Below are 21,522 nucleotides of genomic sequence, written 5' to 3'. Positions count from 1 at the left end.
AGTCGTTTACTGAAAGAACCTCCATTTACTTTGTCATTGACCTGCAAATTTCAGGGACTTTTGAGAGAAGATTTTCTTAGTAGGTGAGTTTGTATGTATTTGGTCTTACTGGAACTAAGGAAGACATTTGGCCTCATATGAAAGCTGAAGTGATGTAAAAGACTGCTTAAAAAAATAGTGCAATACGAATAGCTTGCTTGGCCTTAAACCCAATAAGCAATCAAATCTTGTCTTTCTTCACTTATTGTATAATAATTAGCCAATAAATGTGAATATATATTCTGCAAGAATGTTCTTTTAGTAAATGGAAGTCTTCAGAGATTTCAACTGAAAATTGTTTATTCTTGTCCTGTGTTTTGTTAGAGCTTTGACCTTGAAATGTTACATTTTAGTTGTATGAAGTGTATTTATCATCATCATTGTGCTAAATTAGTGAATATACTTGTTAACTGAACCAGCTGTAAACTTGGGTGAGATCATGATTTAGATGGCATTTGAGATACCAAATAGAGAACTTTGTCACCTTTGTAAGGTTTAAAAATTAGATGTGTTCGTACTCTTGGAAGAAGAAAATCCAGTTGACTACCAACTGTGGGCACCGAGTGCTTGTTCCTTCACCTTCTGTAATAAACTGTGCTGGCTGCTTGGCTGTACATGGGTATATTATTAAACTGGTCAATTTTTTTAGTCTGAAATATTCTTTAGGGAATCAGTAAGTGATTTTAAGTTGGGTCTTAGTCTGAGTCACTACATTCAGGATGAGCCAGTGAGTGACACTGCAGTTCAGCAAGCATGTATTGAATATATATTATGTGTCAATAAATCGGCTTGGTGGAATAGGTTGTTAATTCACTTGGGTATATGTCAGACAGCCTTGGCAATGGAAGAGATTTTAGTTAGAATCTTGTTTATCTACCCCTTATCGTGTAACCTCAGAGATAAGCATTGCTTATTTCCTTATTTTACTCTCTGCTCTAGATAAGCCAAACCTATGGCTGCTTGTAGTGATACTTAACGTGGTTATTGAACCTGATTTTGCTGTATATCCTTTTTAGCACTGATTGATGTGTTCAGTATGATTTAATATTCTCTTAAGTCTGTGTACTCACCCTCAGAGAGTTACTTACTGTGCCAGTTCTATTTGTGGCAAGCAGGAAGGAATTTCTTTGTAATTTCTAAATACCAAGTGATACTGTAATCTAAAGGAAAGAATTGCTAAGTTTTTTTGAGACTCCAAGTGCTTTGGTTTTTTGGAAATAGCTGCTGGATTTATACTTAGACACCTGAGTTCAGTTCAGCAAACATATATTGAGTGTATACTATTTGCCAAGCTCTTTGTTGGTCATTGCCCTTCAGAAGTACAAAGCCCAGTAAGGTCCTGCTGACATGTAGATAGAAAATGTTGGAATAACGTAACTGACGTATGCAATGAAAGACATATGCACAAGGCATAAATGCTTTATAGATGATTGTTTTTATTCAGAGTGAGGCAAGAGAGTTGGGTTTGTTAGAGAAGATGAAAACTCAGGATTGTTCAGATGGATGAAAATGCTCTTTTGAAGAGATCAAGTTCTTACTGTTGCAAGGTATTCCAGGTAGAGGGAATGTTGTTGAGGAGGCATGAAATGGCATGTAGCAGGCAGCTTGGTATGGCTGGAATCTGATTTGTAAAGGGAATGATTTTGAGACATAAAAGAAAGGGATGCAGGACCCTCATCTTGAAGAGTCTTGTGTAAGGCACTTTGGAGCTTGGAATTATTTCTAATACACATTAATTGGCTTAAAACAATTGAAAAGATCTAAGCCAGGAAAGGATGGAGTTTAGTTAGCTTCCTCTGATAGTAACCTGGACTTAAGACTGGAAAAGTGTGAAATTGGAGGTCGGAATACTAGTTGGGAAAGTTTGAAGGAGTTTGAGAGTGAGTTTTAATTTAACAACTGTTCAGTTGAACTGAGATGATGAGATAATGAATTAAAGCATGACAGAGGAGATGAAGAAAAGAGGAAATGAGGAAATATCAGAGAAGGGGACCTAGAAACTGATTGGTTATAGAAAGATGAAGAAGAGAGAGTAGTCTGGGTTTTGGGCTTGGATTACTGATACTATGAACCAAGAAGGAGAAAACAAGAAACAGGTGGATTTAAAGCGTTGGGGGAGAGAAGTTCAGTTTTGAACATGTAGAGTCTGAGGTACTGGTGATGCATCCGGGTGGAGATACCAGTAAGCAATTGGATATAAAAACGTGAATTTCAGTGGAGAGGTCAAGAGGAAAAACTATAGATTTAGAAATCATCAACATATACGTGATGATTGACCAGGGAGATCATAGGAAGTAAGAAGAGAACAAAGCCAGTGGTGGAACTCACCAAGTTGAAAGGTATACTGAGGAAACATGCTAGGGAGGAATAGAAGAAGAAGTCAGGTAGGAATAAGGTGTCATAGGAACTAAGGGAGGAAAGAGTTTCTTGAAGGAGCAGGTGTCAGTAGTGTCCAGAAGCCATAAGATGTCAATTGGACTTGAAAATTAGAGGTCACTTAACTAGAGCTATTTGATGGGGGCAGAGGAGCATTTCTATTGGAATGGTAATTTGCGTCCGGCCTTTGCCACTTGTTTTGGGACTTAGGAAAGCAATTTTATCTTTGGTTCTTTCTAAAATTGTGGTTGGTCTCAATTAATGGCCTTTGCCACTTGTTTTGGGACTTGGGAAAGCAATTTTATCTTTGGTTCTTTCTAAAATTGTGATTGGTCTCAATGGTTTTCTGTCTGCGATCTGTGGAGCCCCAGGGGTTCTTATCCATCAAGAAGATCAAGGGTAAGGTCAAATATTTGGAGGAGGAGGGAGCTAAAGGTCCTCAACCTCTGCTTCAAACAAAGCATGTAGAGCAGCTTGGTTTTTATCTGTTTTATTAGTTTGACGTTATGTAAGATTTCATTTGAAGAAATAGTACAATATAAGAAATCTGAAAACTACAGGCCTAGAGGAGCCATAAGATACCCTCAAGCTTTAAGAGCCATATAATTAATAGTGGTTGTTCAGATTTCCTATACTAGGTGAAGATTATAATAGATACTGACTTACTCATAATTTGGATTTTATTCTGGGGTCAACGGTAGTTTGACCTCAGTTTACGTAATTATAACTGTTCTTATTCGCGTTAGGAGTGAAGATCTAACTTTAAAACAACTCCATTCTATTTTATACTTTCTTAAAAAACTTTTCATGTGTCTTACCAGGTTCTGCCTCAGAAGATCTTTTGGAAGAACTGATCTGCTGTTTGATGCACTTAATCACTGATATTCCACTCTTGTAAGTTCTGGCTAAAACAGAATTTATTTTATCTTTTTTTATGTATTGAAGATGATAATCTGTCGCACGTTGCAGGATCCACGGGTCCTGGTATAGTGCTTTTATGTGTACCTTTTAAGGACTAAACATCTATGGGGTTCTTTTATCTGTGTTGCCTACTAATACTTGCCTGATGTTTCATCATTAAAGCAAGAATTTCATGTTGTGAAGGGAAAAATGACCAAGCTCTTCAGCAACATTAAGCATATGGTAGGCACATTATTAGACTGGCTAACAGCCTTTTGTAAACAAGGGTTTAAGACAAGGGTTATTTGGAACTTAGAAGTCAATTGCTCTGATACTTTGAAACTAACCCATCCCTATGTGGCAGAGACAGCTAGTTGTAAACCCAGTATTTGTTCTCTCCATTTCCTTTTCCAACCTGCTTGAAGCTCGAGGTGGTCAGTGAGATGTAGGGAGAAGCCTTGGAGTGAGAATTCTGGGTAAAGCTCTTTAAGGGAAACTGACCCAGCTAGGAGGCATACTGTTTTGCTCTTGACACATCTCCTTCCTGCTGTTGGAATGTGGGGAGGCCTTTTGAGTTGTGTGGCCATTTGGTACCATGAGACTCACAGAGAGCTCTGCTTTGACGTCACTGAGCTTCTGAACCAAAGCTGTCAGCTGCCAGCCCTTCCCCCCCGGCCTCCCGCCTCCCTGACTTTTCATGTGAGAAAAATAGACCTTTATTTGCTCAAGCTACTATAACTAGTTTCTAAAAAAAATTATTATAGCCCAGTGCAATTCCTATCTGGTTCAAAATGTTAATCCAGTTTGTTACTTTTAAAATAGTGATTCTCAACCTTTTTTTCCATTATTGTCCCCCGCGAGGTACCTTTTTAGACCTTTTACTCTAATTGTCCCTTCCCCTTTCCTGCAATGAAATTTTAATACCACAGATACATTGTATATTTTTTGTGTGTGTGTACTGTGGGAGTGCCAGAAACCATTGTATTATTCTCTGTGATTTTTTTTTTTTGCCCCCAAAGAACCAGTTTTGAGGCAATTATTTTTAAAGGAATTATTTTTGAAATGAAGACTTGAATTTTAAAGTTTATCATCACAGAATCTCAGTCTGTGTGTGGATATGGTTGGAGATGTGCCGTTTGCCTGTGGCTCAATAAGGAAAGAGATGTATTTGTCAGAAAAATGTGCTCCCGGCCTTTGTTGTGCATGAGTGCAGCATCTGGAATTTTCATATAGATTGAGAAGTGAGAACCAGCAAACCTGGTTGTAACTGCTGGGACTGGAAGGTAGGGCTGAGACAACTGAGGAATACCTGATAGGGAAGGGCACAGGGGAAAATTTCCCCTGCAAGTTGAAGTCATGTGACAGACGCAGCTATTTGCAAGCCCAATATCCTTTCTCCCCTCCCCTTCTAACAGAACTCAAATATTGTTAGTGTGTGCCCAGCTTAATTTTCAGGTACCCTGGCAACTAAGTGTGGCCATGTGACCCAGTTTGGGCTAGTGAGATCTAAGCAGAAATCACGAGCTTCCAGAGCATGTACCCTTCAGCCTTTTGCTCGTTGCCCTTCTCCTGTCTTCCTTCCTGGAACGTGGAGGCAGTGCATCTTGGAACTGTGGTAACGAGTGCTGTATGCAAAGAATAGCGTTCCAGGAGCTATCAGTGTCCCAGAGGTATGGGTGACATTCTGGAATTATTATACCAGCCCTGGATTACTTATCTTTAGATTTCTTCTTACATGAAAAAAACACACACCTGTTTTGACTAAGCTGCTGTACTATATTTCTGTTACATATGCTTTACTGCAATTCTTATTGTTATAAAAAGCTCTTAACAAAAATTATATACTATAAACGTGGAAATCCATTGTCAGGGAGAAAGATGACACAACGAATCAGAGAATGCGCACACCTTAAGGTGGTAACCATTTGTTATTTCTTATTCATTCTTTCAGTTTTTCTTTCTGCAAGTACAAGGAAACATTGGCATTTTCTTTTATCTTTCCTTTTATTACATGTAAGTTAGTGTGTATTAGATATTTTGACTTTGAGATGTGTACGTGAGGATGTCTAATTAGCAGATAGTTGAGTGGATTTGGAGTTTAGGAGTGTTCTGAGTTTAGAATATGGATTGTATTGTAGTCCAGATACAGCTGATCATTGAAGAGATGAGAATAGATGGAGTGATCTTTGGAGAATGTGGACGAGGAGACAAATAAGAGTGAGATTTAGGCTGGAGCCCAGAGCACGTAACCATTTAACCACTTAGGAGTTAGATAAAGCCGGAAACCCTGAATAAAACAGCGGTAGTAGGAGTATGGCTCTCTGGGTGGCGCAAATGGTTAAGTGCTTGACTGTTAGCCAAAAGGTTAGCAGCTCAAACCCACGCAGAGGCGCCTCAGAAGAGAGGCCTGGCTCTCTGATTCCGAAAGGTCACAGTCATGAAAACCCTATGGAGCAGTTCTACTCTGCACACTTGGGGTCTTGACTCAGTAGCAATTAAAAACAACAAAGTAGGAATATCATTTTACAGCTGTGTCTGAATTTCTGTAGTTGTTATTGCTTATAGCACGAATCTAACAATTATTTAATTGCCCATTGGCCTGTCTGTCTTTTCAGATATTTAATTCTTTAAATAGCCCTGATTTTCATGCTTTTCCTATTGTGCTTACCCCAGTGTGTATTGCAGTCTGTGCTCAGTATGTGTGTCGAGCAAACATAAACTCCTTTGTAGAATTTAAGAACTAAAGTACTTAATAAGAAGGGAAAGAGATGAATGAGAAGGGAGGGGAAACATATTTTGTCTACCTTTTATATGTCAGTGTGTGTACATATTCCTGATTTAAATTTTTGAGATAGCATCACTTCTGTTGCATTTATTTCATTACCAAATATATATCCTAAATGAGTACATTCCTACCTTTATTGATAAAATGTCTTGGTGATGTTAAGGGGTATGGAAATAGTAAATCCTTTTGGATGGTAAAAAAGCCTTGAACACAGTGAAAAGACCAGCCACTTAAACGCTCTTGAGGAGCAAGCAGTGTTGTAATATATCAAGCATTCCAGTGTTTTAATGTGTTTATACTTTTTAAATGAACTGAAAATGCACAGACAACCAGATGTCTTGTATCATGTACACTCAGCTTTAACCAGCTGCTGAAACAGTTTCTTATGATTTATGGTAATGTTCTTGGAACTTCATCCTACAAGGATTGTCTTGGTAACGGTTTCCATGTGAAACCAAATTACTCTTTATGTGTTTCATCTACCACAACTGTAGTGCAGTATTATGGACCATCTTATAATTTAAGGGAGAATATTAGCATGTGAGAACAAGGGATACTGTTACACCTTAACATCAGACTTTGTACGTTTAACATTGGCATGCCGGTGCTGCAAAGTGATTACCAAGATAGACACACATACGTGCACACACATATTTAGAGATGTATAAACTAAGTTTTAAATGATACTTTATTAGTAAGAGAATAGGATCAATTGCAGTAGTTTAGATAAATTCTCAGAATTTGCAGGAGTTCATTTGTATTGAATATTATTAGTGGATACAGCTTTCCAGACAGATTGAATTTCTTGATAAAATACTAATTCTCTGAGGTATAAATCATCTTCCAATACTGATTAAAATTGCACATCTTCTAGAAATCCTTCCTTAACTCCACTGTTGTTGTTATTTGCCACTGAGTTGATTCTGAGTCATGGCAACCCCATGTGTCTACAGAGTAAAACTGCTCTGTAGTGTTTTCAAAGTTGTGACCTTTCGGAAGCAGATGGCCAGATCTGTCTAGTGGTCTGGAACCGCTAACCTTTTGGTTAGTAGTTGAGTGCTTAACTGTTTGTGCCACCCAAGGACTCCTTACGTCTCAGCATTCATAGATTTAGAATAAAGATTAAGTCATGCACTTGTTCATATGTTGTTTTAAGTAGATGATGGCATTTTTCAGTGTATATTGGGTTGATCCCACCAGAATTTAAGTAAGTCTTCCCAAAGTAAAACCTTGCCTTTAATTTGTTTTTAGATGAAATTCACATAACACAAACTTAACCATTTTAAAGTGTACAGTTTAGTGACATTTAATATATTCCCAATGTTCTGCAGTTCCTGTCTCTGTCTAGTTCTGAAGCGTTTTCATTGCCTCAAAACCTGTACCCAGTGAGCACTCACTCTCCACTTTGCCCTGCCCCCAGCCTCTGGCAATCATTGACCTGCTTTCTGTTTCTGTGGATTTACCTATTCTGAAAACCTCACGTAAACAGAATCATACAATACATGACCTTTTTGTGTCTAACTTCTTTATTTAGTATAATGTGTTTGAAGTTCATCCATGTAGTAGCATGAATCAGTACTTCATTCCTTTTCATGGCTAAATAACATTCCATTGTATGGATATACCACAATTTGCTTATCGATTCATCAGTTGATGGACATTTGGGTTGTTTCCACTTTTTGGCCATTTGAATAATGCTTCATGTACAAGTTTTTTTGTCAACATATATTTTCATTTTTCTTGGAATTGCTGTGACGTGGTAATTCTGTGTGTAATGTTTTGAGGAACCACCAAAATGTATTCCACAGAGGCTGCACCGTTTTACATTCCCACTAGCAATGTGCAAATGTTCTGGTGTCTCCACACCTTTGCCAACACTTGTTATTTTTCTTTTTTCTTTTCTAATGGCCAACTTAGTGAGTGTACGGTGGTGTCTCCTTGTGGTTTTGATTTGCATTTTCTTAATGACCAGTGATGTTGAACATATTCTCACATCCTTGTTGGCCGTTTGTATGTCTTCTTTGGAAAAATGATTATTTGGAATAAGAAATACTTACTGGGTGTATGATTTGCAAATATTTTCTCTCATTCTGTAGGTTGTCTTTTCACTTTCTTGATAATGCCCTTTAAGGCACAAAAGTTTCTAATTTTGATGAAGTCCAAGGAGCTGGGTCTAGACCTCTTGGGTGTGAATAAAGAAAGTTTTTTTTTTGAGAATCATAAGTGCGTTAGTTTGATTACAGCAGAGGGTTTGTGGGAGATTAGGGAAGGAAAAGCTGTGTTGTTTGATGGAAAGACTTGGATGTTAGACTGAAGATTTGATTAGTGTTCTCTGTCTATGAAGATATACAAGAATATAGTGTATATTTTAGAGCTGTTTCTCTAAAATCCATTTTGGAAGTATTTGTAGGAAAATAAAACTGGTCAAGAATTTGATTTATAAAATTCAGCTTAGCTACAGGATTTCAGAAATGTAATAAAATTATTTAAAAAATGAACCTTTGTTTCACCCATAGACTAGTGTTATTGGCATAGATGTTAAATTGTGGAAAATTTGAATATTCAAACTTTGAGTGTTAACAGTGAGTACCGTAGGTGTTGGTTCAAAAACCTGAGGATCCATAAACAGTTTCTTTATGAAGCCTACAATTGTTGGAAGAGAGTAAAGGTGTTGGAGAGACCCATGGTTGGCAGTGAAGGGCCTAACTGTTGGGAAAAATGCCTTTTTACAGCCCCGCACATTGATACCCAAATACTCCTCCACATCGAGCCTCGCCAGGGTGGGTGGCTAAAGCAAGTGAACATTTAAGTGTTAGGTACTCTAAGGTAAACATCTAGTACAGCTTTCTGGATGACTTAGGAGGCTTTTAGGACATTTTAAGCACTAAGTTAAAGATTATAGCATTTTCTTATACCAATATACTAAGTTCACAGTAACTTTGCAGTTCGAAAATTGATGTCTGGTGCCTTGGGGGGCATGTGGGGGGGGTCCCCAATTAAATAACTTATTATGTAAATCATTACCTGGTTTTTATGGAAGAAATCTGACAAAATATATTCAGTACCTTAAATAATGTTGATTTTACAGGATATCTGCTTAGATTGTTCATAAATGATCCAGAAGATAATGGTTTGAGTCGTAGCTCTACCACTAACCAGCAGTGTCACTCCAGGCCTTGTTTTTCCCGTTTAAAAATCGGGGTTAATAGGTTATAGACTGTCAGTTGGAAAAGACATTTGAAGCCATCCAGTTCGGTTATTTAAGTTTTTAGATATAGGAATTGCATTTGTAAATGCCATATAATTACAAGATGTGTTGTCTTAACATGAACTAAGTACTTAAAAAATATATTGAATTTATATACTTCTAGTTTAACTTTCATATTTTAAACTATCAGTAAAGAGTATAGCTCTTGGTCATTAGCAAGTGTAGCGAGCACAGGGAGCAGGAGGTCTGAGATTTGCAAGGGCAGGGCTGGATGATCTGTGCAGGCGCTGAAGCAAGTTTCGGTTGTGCCCAGCTGCTTGGAGGAGCTTCTCTGGCCATTTCTGAGGGCTCGTTCTAGGCCGGCACTAGGTGTGAACAATTAACAGCAGCAAAAGCAGAGTCCTGAATCCTGGCCGTCATTTTGCCTGCTTATGTAAACGTCTTTGCAAATTAGGGGCTTTGTAGAGTCATATAGTCATTGGATTGTTGGAACTGGAATTAAGCTTATTTTATTTATCCCAGCTCTTTCATTTTATATATGATGTTACTGAAGTAGAGAGAAGGGAAGTGACTTCCCTAAAGTCAGTTTGCAGGATTAATGAGTAGCTCAGCCCTGAAAATGTTGACTCTCTGCCTTCAAAGAAATTTTACTCCTAAAAAGGGAAGAATGATACTGAGTACTTTTGTTAATTTCTATTGCTGTTATAAATACATTTGTAGCAAAATATGAATGAGGTGGTTTGACATTAATACCTGCAAATTTTAACTCTACCAACAGTTAAACAATTTATTTTTCTTTTAAAATTTTCTGACACATATAAATTAGTTCTTTATAGAGCAATTTTTTTCCAGGCATAATCCAGATTACATTATATTTGGGTATTTGATACTAGCCGTTGAGGGTGAAATTTTATTTTAAATTGTAATATATGTATGTAAATAACTTGGGGAAAAAAAATTAAATAGCACAGAGGGCATAAAATGAGAAATACCCTCTGTCCCATCTCATTTTATCATTCCCAGAGGCAACTACTTTTAATTTTAACTGTTCTGGCCTTTATCTTACCTGTACATTTCGAAATAATGTTACCACCATTTCTTTCTTTTTTATTTTTCTTAATTCTATTGTGGTAAAATACATGTAACAGAACATTGACCATTTGAACCCCTTTAAGTGTATGCTTCAGTGACATTAATTACATTCACCATGCTGTGCAGTCATCACCACTATCCATTTCCAAAAATTTTTCATCACCTCAAACAGAAACTCAGTACTCATTAAGCAATAACCCCCCATTTCGTCCTCCCCTCAGCCCATGGTAACCACTAGTAACCTTTGGGTTCTGTGCATTTGTCTATTTTAGGTATTTCATATAAATGGATCATACACTCTGTCCTTTTTGTGTCTAACTTATTTTGCTAGCATAATGTTTTCGAGGATCCTCCGTATAGTAGCGTGTATCAGCATTTCATTCTTTTTTTTCCCTGAGTAATATTCCATATATAGATATACCACAACTTGTTTATCCATGAGCATTTAGGTTGTTTCCAACCCTTGTATTTGGCTATTGTGAATAAAGCAGTTATGAACATTTGTTTAACCTGATTTGTTTGAGTTGCTGTTTTCATTTTTTTTTGATATATACCTAGGAGGGGAGTTGCTCAATCGTGTGATAATCCCATGTGTAACTCTTTGGGGAACTGTCAGACTGTTTTCCACAGTGGCTGTACCATATTACATTCCCATCAGCAGTGGTTGAGGGTTCCAATTTCTCCACATCCTTATCAACTCTTATTTTCTATTTTTATAATAGTCACCCTAGTGGTGTGTGAAGTAGTATCTCGTGGTTTTGATTTACATTTCCTTAATGGCAAATAGTGTTGAGCATATCTTCATATGCTTATGGAGAGTTTGTATATCTTCTTTGAAGAAATGTTTGTTCAGATTCTTTGTGCATTTTTAATTGGTCTGTTGGTCTTTTGTTTATTAAGTTATAGAGGTTCTTTATATATTCTGGGTATTAAACTTTTATTAGATATGCCCCATACCCTGTTGCCGTCGAGTCAATTCCGACTCATAGTGACCCTATAAGACAGAGTAGAACTGCCCCATAGAGTTTCCAAGGAGCACCTGGTGGGTTTGAACTGCTAACCTTTTGGTTAGCAGCCGTAGCTCTTAACTGCTACGCCGCCTAAGAATTCAGTGTCAAAAATTAGGTCCCAAAGCTTCACTGTTAAGTTTTCTTCTAAGAGTTTTATTGTTTTAGTTCTTATGTTTAGGTCATTGATCCATTTTGAATTAATTTTTTATGTATGATGTGAAATATGTGTCCAGTGTCATTCTTTTGCATATGGAGGTTCAGTTTTCACAGCACCATTTATTGAAGAGACTATTCTTTCATCATCGAATGGACTTGGCATGCTCATTAAAAATTGGTGGACCATAGATGCAGAGATTTATTCCTGGACTTTCAGTTCTGTTCCATTGTTCTGTATATCTATCCTTATACTGGTACCACGCTGTTTTGATTACTATAACTTTATATAGTCCACTTGGAAATTGCAAAGCATAAGTCCTCTTACTTTGTTCTTCATTTTCAAAAATTCTTTTGGCTATTTGGGTCCCTTGCAATTCCACATGAATTTGAGAATTGACTTTTCCATTTCTTCAAAAAGGCTGTTGGAATTTTGATAGGGATCGCATTGAATCTATAGATCATTTTGGGTGGTATTAACATCGTAACAATATTAAATGTTCCAATTAGCTAGACTATTCCTATTAAATGATTCTTTCATCAATTATTTGGTAATATGAAGTACAATTTGTTCAGAGAGGCAGGATAAATGCTTGATAAACACCAGGTAAATTAAAATGGATAAAAAATTTAAATGTTAGGAAAAGGGAAATAAACACACTAGAAGGAAGCAGAAAAGAATTCTACTTTAATCTATCATGTGGAAGATCTTCCTAACTATGACTCATAATCTAGAAAACACAAATTGGTTTGTTGTTTGATTTGCTGATATAATAGTGATACACTTCTATATGACAAAGATAAAAGCAAAGTAGAATGTGAATGACAAAATGAAAAATAATATTTGTAACTCATATAGTAGAAATATGACTAATATCCCAAGTTTTTAAAGAGTTCCTAGGAAATAGAAAAGCAAAAGATCAGCAACACATTGTAAAAATGTACAAAAGGTAGGGAAAAAAGAGTTAACAGAAAAAGAAACTGATATTAAACTTATGAAGAGATGCTTAATCTCACTCATTTGGAAAGAAAGGCAAATTCATGCTGCATTTACATATGATTTATCCTCTTTTCAAAAATGCAGAAGTTTGAAAACATACTCCATTGGTGTGTCTGTGTGAAACAGGCACCTTGATATTTCATTAATGACAATGCATAATGGCACAGCTCTATGTAGGGGAATTGTCTTAGCCATCTAGTGCTGCTCTAATAGAAACACAAGTGGATGGCTTTCACAAAGAGAAGTTTATTCTTTCAGAGTGGAGTAGGCTACAAGTCCAAATTCAGGATGCAAGCTCCGGGGGAAGGCTTTCTGTCTCTCTCAGCTCTGGAGGAAGGTCCTTGTGATCCATCAGTCTTTGCTTGGTCTGGGAGCATCTCAGCGCAGGAACATCAAAGGACACCTTCTGCTCTTGGCGCTGCTTTCTTGGTGGTATGAGGTCCCCCTGTCTCTCTGCTTGCTTCTTTCTTTTATATCTCAAAAGAGATTGGCTTAGGACACTATCTAATCTAGTAAACCCCGTCAGTTTAACTGCCACTAGTCCATATTATTACATCATAGTGATAGGATTTACAACACCTAAGGAAATTACATCAGAGGATAAAATGGTAGACAATCATACAGTCATGTAAGGGAATCATGACCTAGCCAAGCTGACAGATATTTTTGAGGTACACAATTCAATCCATGACAGGAATGTAGCAAACAATGAAGTATTGTTTGTAATAGCAAAGGTTGGAAACACCACAGATACCTATCAATTTCAACAGGTTAAAATAAACTCAGGTCCAGCTACAAAATGAACTACTCTGCAGTTGTGTAAAACAAAAAGGAGGCTCTGGAGATACTGATACGGAAAAATCTCCATGGTGTATTGTTAAGTGAAAACAAGAAGATACGGAACAGAATAAATAGTATGCTACCTTTTATGTAAAAAATAAATTAAGAATATTTAGATGTAGGTACTTATATTTGCAGAAGGAAACAGTGTAAGCATATTCAAGAAATAAAGTGGATACACCATTTCTTGATTCATTATTTATTTATCTCTATGTTAAATGTGGAAACCCTGGTGGTGTAGTGGTTAAGAGCTATGCCTGCTAACCAAAAGATTGGCTGTTTGAATCCACCAGGTGCTCCTTGGAAACTCTATGGGGGCAGTTCTGCTGTGTCCTGTAGGGCTGCTATGAGTCGGAATTGACTCAATGGCAATGGTTTTTTTTGGGGGGGGGGGATGTTAAATGTATGTTTAAGGAACTGTCAAACTGTTTTTCAAATGTTGCACCATGTTGGATTTCACTTCACTGTTTAGAGAAGCAGAATCAGTGAAATATATATATATGTCAATCAAGGAAATGGCTCACGTGGTTGAAGAGGGTGGCAAGTCCCAAGTCCTTGGGTCAGGCATCATGCTGGAGGCTTCTCCTGACTCACATAGCTGCAGGAGCTGACAAACCGAAGATGGGCAGATCAGATGGTAGGCTCACAGGCTGTGGAAGCTGACGAATCCCAAGATTGGCAGGCAGTACAGCAGGCCACTGGCTCAAGGCCCAAGAACCAGAGGTCAGATTATGATGAGCTGGATTCAGGGTCCAGAGCAAGCAAGCAAGCAAGCTTTGCCAAAATGTCTATGTATATGTATATATATGTGTGTGCGTGTGTATATATGTATGTATATATATAGGCTTCAGGCCACACCCCTGAGGAAACACCCCTACAACGGATTGTCTGATCACATTGGATCACATCATGGAGGATGACTACATCGTTGCATAGCTGCCGAATTACGTCATTACATAACTGCCAAACCAATGAGAATTGTGGCCCAACCAAGTTGACACACAACCTTAACCATCACACTTGAGTTGCATCTACAGTTTTCTGGTTTGTTTGTTTGCTTGGGTTTTTTTTTTTTAACCTTTCCTGGTTTAGTCCGACCCCACCCCCAACCTTTTTTTTTAATGGAGCACACATCTTTTTTTTTTTTTTCCAAGTGTCCACCTGATATTATTAGCTTACTCTTCATCAGCATCTCTCTCCCACCCACTGTCCAGTCCCTTTCATGTCTGATGAATTGTCTTCGGGGATGGTTCCCATCCTGTGCCAACAGAAGGTTTGGGGACCATGACCGCCAGGATTCCTCTAGTCACATCCAGACCATTAAGTATTGTCTTTTTATGAGAATTTGGGGTCTGCATCCCACTTATCTCCTGCTCCGTCAGGGGTTCTCTATTGTGCTCCCTGTCAGGGCAGTCATCGATTGTGGCTGGGCACCAACTAGTTTTTCTGGTCTCAGGATAATGTAGGTCTCTGGTTCATGTGGCCCTCTCTGTCTCTTGGGCTCTTAGTTGTCGTGTGACCTTGGTGTTCTTCATTCTCCTTTGCTCCAGGTGGGTTGAGACCAATTGATGAATCTTAGATGGCCGCTTGTTAGCTTTTAAGACCCCAGACGCCACATTTCAAAGTGGGATGCAGAATGTTTTCATAATAGAATTATTTTGCCAATTGACTTAGAAGTCCCCTTAAACCATGGTTCCCAAACCCCTGCCCTTGCTCCGCTGACCTTTGAAGTATTCAGTTTATCCTGGAAGCTTCTTTGCTTTTGGTCCAGTCCAATTGAGCTGACCTTCCATGTATTGAGTGTTGCCCTTCCCTTCACCTAAAGTAGTTCTTATCTACTAATTAATCAGTAAAAAAACCCTCTCCCACCCTCCCTCCCTCCCTCCCTTCCTCCCCCCCTCGTAACCACAAAAGTATGTGTTCTTCTTAGTTTATACTGTTTCTCAAGATCTTATAATAGTGGTCTTATACAATATTTGTCCTTTTGCCTCTGACTCATTTCGCTCAGCATAATGCCTTCCAGGTTCCTCCATGTTATGAAATGTTTCACAGATTCATCACTGTTCTTTATCGATGCGTAGTATTCCATTGTGTGATTATACCACAATTTATTTACCCATTCATCCGTTGATGGACACCTTGGTTGCTTCCAGCTTTTTGGTATTGTAAACAGCTGCAATAAACATGGGTGTGCATATATCTGTTTGTGTGAAGGCTCTTATTTCTCTAGGGTATATTCTGAGGAGTGGGATTTCTGGGTTGTATGGTAGTTCTATTTCTAACTGTTTAAGATAACGCCAGCTAGATTTCCAAAGTGGTTGTACCATTTTACATTCCCACCAGCAGTGTATAAGAGTTCCAATCTCTCCGCAGCCTCTCCAACATTTATTATTTTGTGTTTTTTGGATTAATGCCAGCCTTGTTGGAGTGAGATGGAATCTCATCGTAGTTTTAATCTGCATTTCTCTAATGGCTAATGATCGAGAGCATTTTCTCATGTATTTGTTAGCTGCCTGAATATCTTCTTTAGTGAAGTGTGTGTTCATATCCTTTGCCCAGGGGCACACATCTTTTTATAGTTTCCTAAGAAAGTTTTAGTTCTTACATGTTTATTTTCATACATGAATGAGAATTAGACCAGGTAAAATTTTCTGGTTGAAAATCTTTATTCCTTAAAATTTTGAAGACATTGCTTTTATTGCCTTCAGTGTTGCTAAAGCAAATTCTGATGTCATGTGATTTTCATTGCTTTGTAGGTTTTTATTTATCTCTCTCTGAAACATTTTAGAGTCTTAGGTTTATCTTTTGAATCCTGAAATTTGATAATGTGTTTGGGTGTGGTTGATATTTTTTAAATTTATAGGCTGCTTTTTTTATTTAGGGCCGTAGTCTCTGGGTGGTGAAGATGGTTAATGAGCTCATTTACTAATTGCACAGTTGGAGGTTCATGTACACTCAGGCACTTCAGAGGAAAGGCCTGGTGATCTGCTTCTGAAAAATCAGCCATTGAATCTCTTTGGAACATAGTTCTGCTCTGACGTGTATGGGGTCACCATGAGTTGTAGTTGACTAGACAGCAACTGGTTATTTAGGGCAACCTTTCAGTCAGTAAATCCATGTTCTTGAGATAGGACAAGTTTTTTGTATTATTTCCTAATTCATTTCCTCTCCCCTCTTTTTTTTCTTATCTCTCTAAAATTCGTGTTCAAATATTAGACTTCGTAGATTTAGCCTCTCAACTCTTTCCATCTGTTTTGTTTTTTTAAATTGTAATTTATTGGAAATTTTTTGATTTTTATCTTTTGACCTGCCTCATCAAAGTATCTATTAGAATATTTGACTTATTTCTGGGTAGGTAATATATGTTCATGAAAAAAAAAATTAGTACGAAAGGGAATACAAAGTAAACCTTCCTCTCACTTCAGACCCTTATCCTTAATCCTCTAGTCCCTCTACCCAGTGGCAACCAATGGTATCACATACAAATTTTAAAAAAGTTACTGTATCATACAAACTGTTCTGTAACTTGTTCACTTTTAACTTGATTTTTCCTAAATCAGTAGCTATAAATCTACTTTAATTTTCTTATAGCTGTGTATGAATTTTCTGAATATATCATAATTTAACCAGTGCCTCATAAAATTTTGTTTAGTTTCCAGTCTTTAGTGATTATAAACAATGGTCCAATGAATATTCATGTACATAGTTTTTTGCACATATGCAAATGTAGCCATAATATAAACCTTAGAGCTGGGATTGTTAAGTATGCACATTTTAAATTTTGATAAAAATTTGATAGATTTGGTAAATATTATAATCTACAGAGATTATAACAATTATATTTCCACCGAAAACATTTAATGGTGCTTTTTGCCAATATTACATATTATACACATTTTTGTTAAGTTAAAAATGGAAATTACATTGTGATTTTAATGTGTTTTCTTACCATGAATGAGATTGAGCATCTCTTCACTATTTAAAAGCCATTTCTAGTTCCTTTTCGATTAAATTTTAGCTATCTTTTTTAATTCCTGAGAGCTTTTGTGCTTTGATTGTTCCTTGTTATACGAATGCAGAGTTTTGAGTTAAAATAATTTCATTTTGGACACCCATATACACACCACAGATTATCTAGTAGTTATAATTTTACTCTATTTGCTCTGTCATTATGTATCTAAACAATCCATTTTAATTTTTAGGGTATTTATAAAAGCTCTTTTTTGCACTGAACTTTTTTTCAAGAAGGTCTGTGGCTCTATTTTATACATTTGTTGCATTGTTACATATGTAGTATTTCAGAACCCATAAAATCATGGAATGGATATTTGAGTTTATGTGGTACATCGCCTCATTTTTAGACAGTTGAGAGGTGAAGTGGCTGATAAAGGTAATGAGTGGCAGGTCTGAAGCTAGCATCCAGGCTTCTTCACTTCTGATCTCTGGGCACTTTATGTTCCTTTGTTAAGACTCTTATACATGAGGAGTATTAACATTTCTTTGATTTGTTAACTTTTCAAAGTAGACATCACTATTTTTGGTAATATTATGGATTGAATTTTGTTGCCCCAAAATATGTGTTCTTTTTGTGGTTATAATCCCATTTGGGAATGGATTATTTTTGTTATGTTAATGAGACAGGATTAGTGTTAGGTGTGTCTTAAATCAGTCTCTTTTGAGATATAAAAGAGATTAAACGAACAAGCTAAAAAAGCAGATGGGGGAAGAGAGATGCCAAGCCACATGAAGATGTCCCAGGAGCAGAAGCTCAAAGAGACAAGCACCTTCCTCCAGAGCCAACAGAGAGAGAAAGCCTTCCCGTAGAGCTGGTGCCCTGAATTCAGGCTTTTAGCTTCCTAAACTGTTAGAAAATAAATCCCTGTTTGTTAAAGCCACCCACTTGTATTTCTTTTATAGCAGCACTAGATAACTAGGATAGGTAGTATATGTAATATACCACTATTTAATCTTTCCTCGTATTTGACTTCTGGAATCTCTATGTTGGCATAACATTGATGTTTCTAAAATTTGGTCTTAATCCTTTCAACTCATCAGTTGTTTTTGTTAAACTTACGTTCCATGTACAATACCATCAGATTTCTTATCCAGTAGTAAGTCAAGGAGCATGTTTTTTTCCCTCTATAGTCCTTGAGTTTGCCCTTAGCCAACACTAACACCATTTCATGGAGGCTTTTGTCTTTATCCAAGTCTTCCACTCTGCCTCAGCAGCAGTACAAGGTCATTACAACGGTTTTTTTTTTTCTTCACATGAAATTAATAACTTGCTCCAACAGTAGTTTGTTCTAGGACATTTCCAGACCAGATGGTGGAAAGTTCCTGGGATAATATAACAGCCAGGGTAACATGTTGGCTGTTTAAAGTTGATTTTGTTTCGGCGATTGTGTAATGAAAATCTTCTGAATATTATACAGGGACGTTAAAACATTTTTCTTCTTTTAAGAACCACCACACTCAGCGTGGTAGAATTTTGGTTTCTTTCAAGTGTTGGCTTCTCTGACTCATTTTCCCCAATTATTTGGCACTAAAGATAGCCCAACTAATACATTTTTAATTTTGTCTTCCCTAAAACCTAATGTTGCCTTCAGTTCCTTTTTTTGAGCATTATAAAAAGTTACGGCAGGAAATGACATTAGCAATCATCTTATTTAGCGTACTTTGTCCTATGGGGTCTCTATGAGTTGGAATCTACTCGACGGCACAGGGTTTTGTTTTTTTTTTTTTTAATTTAAATATAAGAAAACTGACCCAGGGGAGTTTGCTGAAGTTAACAGAGCGAGTTAATAGAGAACTTAGAAGCAGATCTTAGTTTCTGAACTTTGGGTCCATGGCTCCTACAGCATAGCACAGTATGATTTGAGTGACTAATTTTTTTTGTTGGCTCTTGTTTTAATGTCATCAGATTTTAATCCATGAAAGTTTACTTTTGAACATTTCTCGCAATCGATTTTTAGCTCTGTATTTAACTTTTTTTAATAGATGATAAATTTATATTGTTCAAAAATCCAAATACATTCACAGTATACATGAGCTTTCTCATCCTTGTTTCTCATCTTCCCAGGCCTCCCATCTGCCTCCATAAGTGACCACTGTTTCTTATGTATCTGTCCTGAAAAATTTCGTGCATAATATACACATTTATGAATATAGATTCTTATTTCATCCTGTTCTTACACAAAAGGTAGCAAATTATACATATTGTTTTGAACTTTTTTTTTTCAGTTAATCTTGGCAGTCGTTCTACGCAAGCATTTAGAGAGCTTTCTCTTTTTTTTTTAAATACCAACTTCATTGAGCTATTATAATTCACATACCATAGAATTCACCCTTTAAAAGTATGCAGTTCAGTGGTTATTAGTATAGTATGGTGCTTTGTAACCATCACCCATATCTAATTCCAGAATACTTTTATCACCCCCCCTCCCCCCAAAAAAAAACCTGGTACCCATTAGCAGTCACGCATTTCTCAGCCCTTAGCAACCACTAATCTACTTTCTTTCTCTATGGATTTGCCTATTCTGGACATTTCGTATAAATAGAATCATATAATATGTAGCCTCTTATGTCTGGCTTCTTTCATTTAGCATAATGTTTTCAAGATTCATTTATGGTGTGGCATGTACCAGTACTTTATTCATTTTTATTGTGGAAAAATGTTTTATGTATATGCCGCATTTTATTTATCAGTTCGTCAATTGATAGACATTTGGGTTGTTTCTACTTTTTGTTTATTATGAATAATGCTGTTATGAATATTCATGTACAGGCTTTTATATGTACATATATTTTCAGTTCTTTTTGGTATGTACCTAGGAGTGGAATTGCCGGGTCATGTGATAATTCTGTGTTTATAAACTTTTGAAGATTGGCTAAACTGTTTTCCAAAGCAGCTGCGCCATTTTACATTCCTACTAGTTTTTACTAGCAATGTATTAGGGTTCCAATTTCTCTTCATCCTTTCCCATTCTTTTTTAAAAGTTGCATCATATTCCATTGTAGGTCAATATAAAAAATATTTAATCACATTCCTTTTGATGGATATTAGGGTTGTTAACATTTTTTGCTATTAAAAAAGGGCTATAGTGAATGGCCTTATATGGATTTTCATGCAATTATAAGTGTAAGTGTTGGATAAATTCCCCAAAGTGCTATTTCTGGATCAGTGAGTAGGTGCATTTATAATTTTGCTGTATATTGATAAATTGTTCTCCACAGGGTTGTTTTACTTTACAGTTTCCCACGATATGTGAGAATGCTTGTTTTTTCATAGATTCGACAAAGAGTGTGTTGGCAAACTTTGCATTTGTGCCAATCTGGGAAGTGGAAATGGAATCTCAGTGTAGTCTTTCAATGACATTAAAGAAATTTAATGTCTTTAAGATGACATTCAACATTTTTTTGTGTATATAAGAGCCATGTGTATGTAGTTTGTTGTGAACTCTCTGATCATATCCTTAGCTCTTTTTTGTACTGGAGCCTCTATGGTTATATATTTCTTGTTGTTAGGTGCCGTTCAGTTGGTTCTGACTCATAGTGGCCCAGTGTAACGAAACACTGCCCCGTCCTGCGCCATCCTCACAATCGTTGTTATGCTTGAGCCCATTGTTGCAGCCACTGTGTCAGTCCATCTCATTGAGGGTTTTTCTCTTTTTCACTGACTGTCTACTTTACCAAGGATGATGTCCTTCTTTTCCAGGGACTGATTCCTCCAGATAACACGTCCAAAGTATGTGATACGTAATCTCTCCATCTTTGCTTCTAAGGACCATTCTGGTTGTACTCCTTCCAAGACAGATTTCTTTTGGCAGTCCATGGTATATTCAGTATTCTTCCCCAGATCACAATTCAAAGGCCTCAGTTCTTCTTCCTCCTTCCTTACTCATCATCCAATTTTCACATGTATGTGAGGCTATTGAAAACACCATGGGTTGGGTCACGTGCACCTTAGTTTTCAAGGTGATACCTTTGCTTTTTAACACTTTAAAGAGGCCTTTTGGAGTAGATTTGCCCAGTGCAATGCGTCATGTTTTTTTTTTTTGGATGTATTCTAGGACTTTTTATATTAGAGAGGTTATAATATAACCTCTTTGTGATGTAAATT

At 36.9% G+C, this 21,522-nt stretch overlaps 1 protein-coding gene across 7 annotated transcripts in view; it reads left to right on the top strand.

Annotated features, from left to right (window-relative positions):
* The window catches only part of DYM (dymeclin), a 351,008-nt gene that overhangs the window by 61,168 nt on the left and 268,318 nt on the right, over positions 1-21,522 (top strand). For all 7 annotated transcript variants that reach the window (XM_049900187.1, XM_049900186.1, XM_049900183.1 and 4 more), the window contains exon 6: positions 3,237-3,309. In XM_049900187.1, the coding sequence (XP_049756144.1) occupies positions 3,237-3,309 (73 nt within the window). The remainder of the gene's footprint in view (positions 1-3,236; positions 3,310-21,522) is intronic.

This window comes from Elephas maximus, chromosome 11 (assembly GCF_024166365.1).
Source record: "Elephas maximus indicus isolate mEleMax1 chromosome 11, mEleMax1 primary haplotype, whole genome shotgun sequence".
Classification (NCBI taxonomy): domain Eukaryota; kingdom Metazoa; phylum Chordata; class Mammalia; order Proboscidea; family Elephantidae; genus Elephas; species Elephas maximus.
This window is presented reverse-complemented; position numbering and strand designations above follow the sequence as displayed.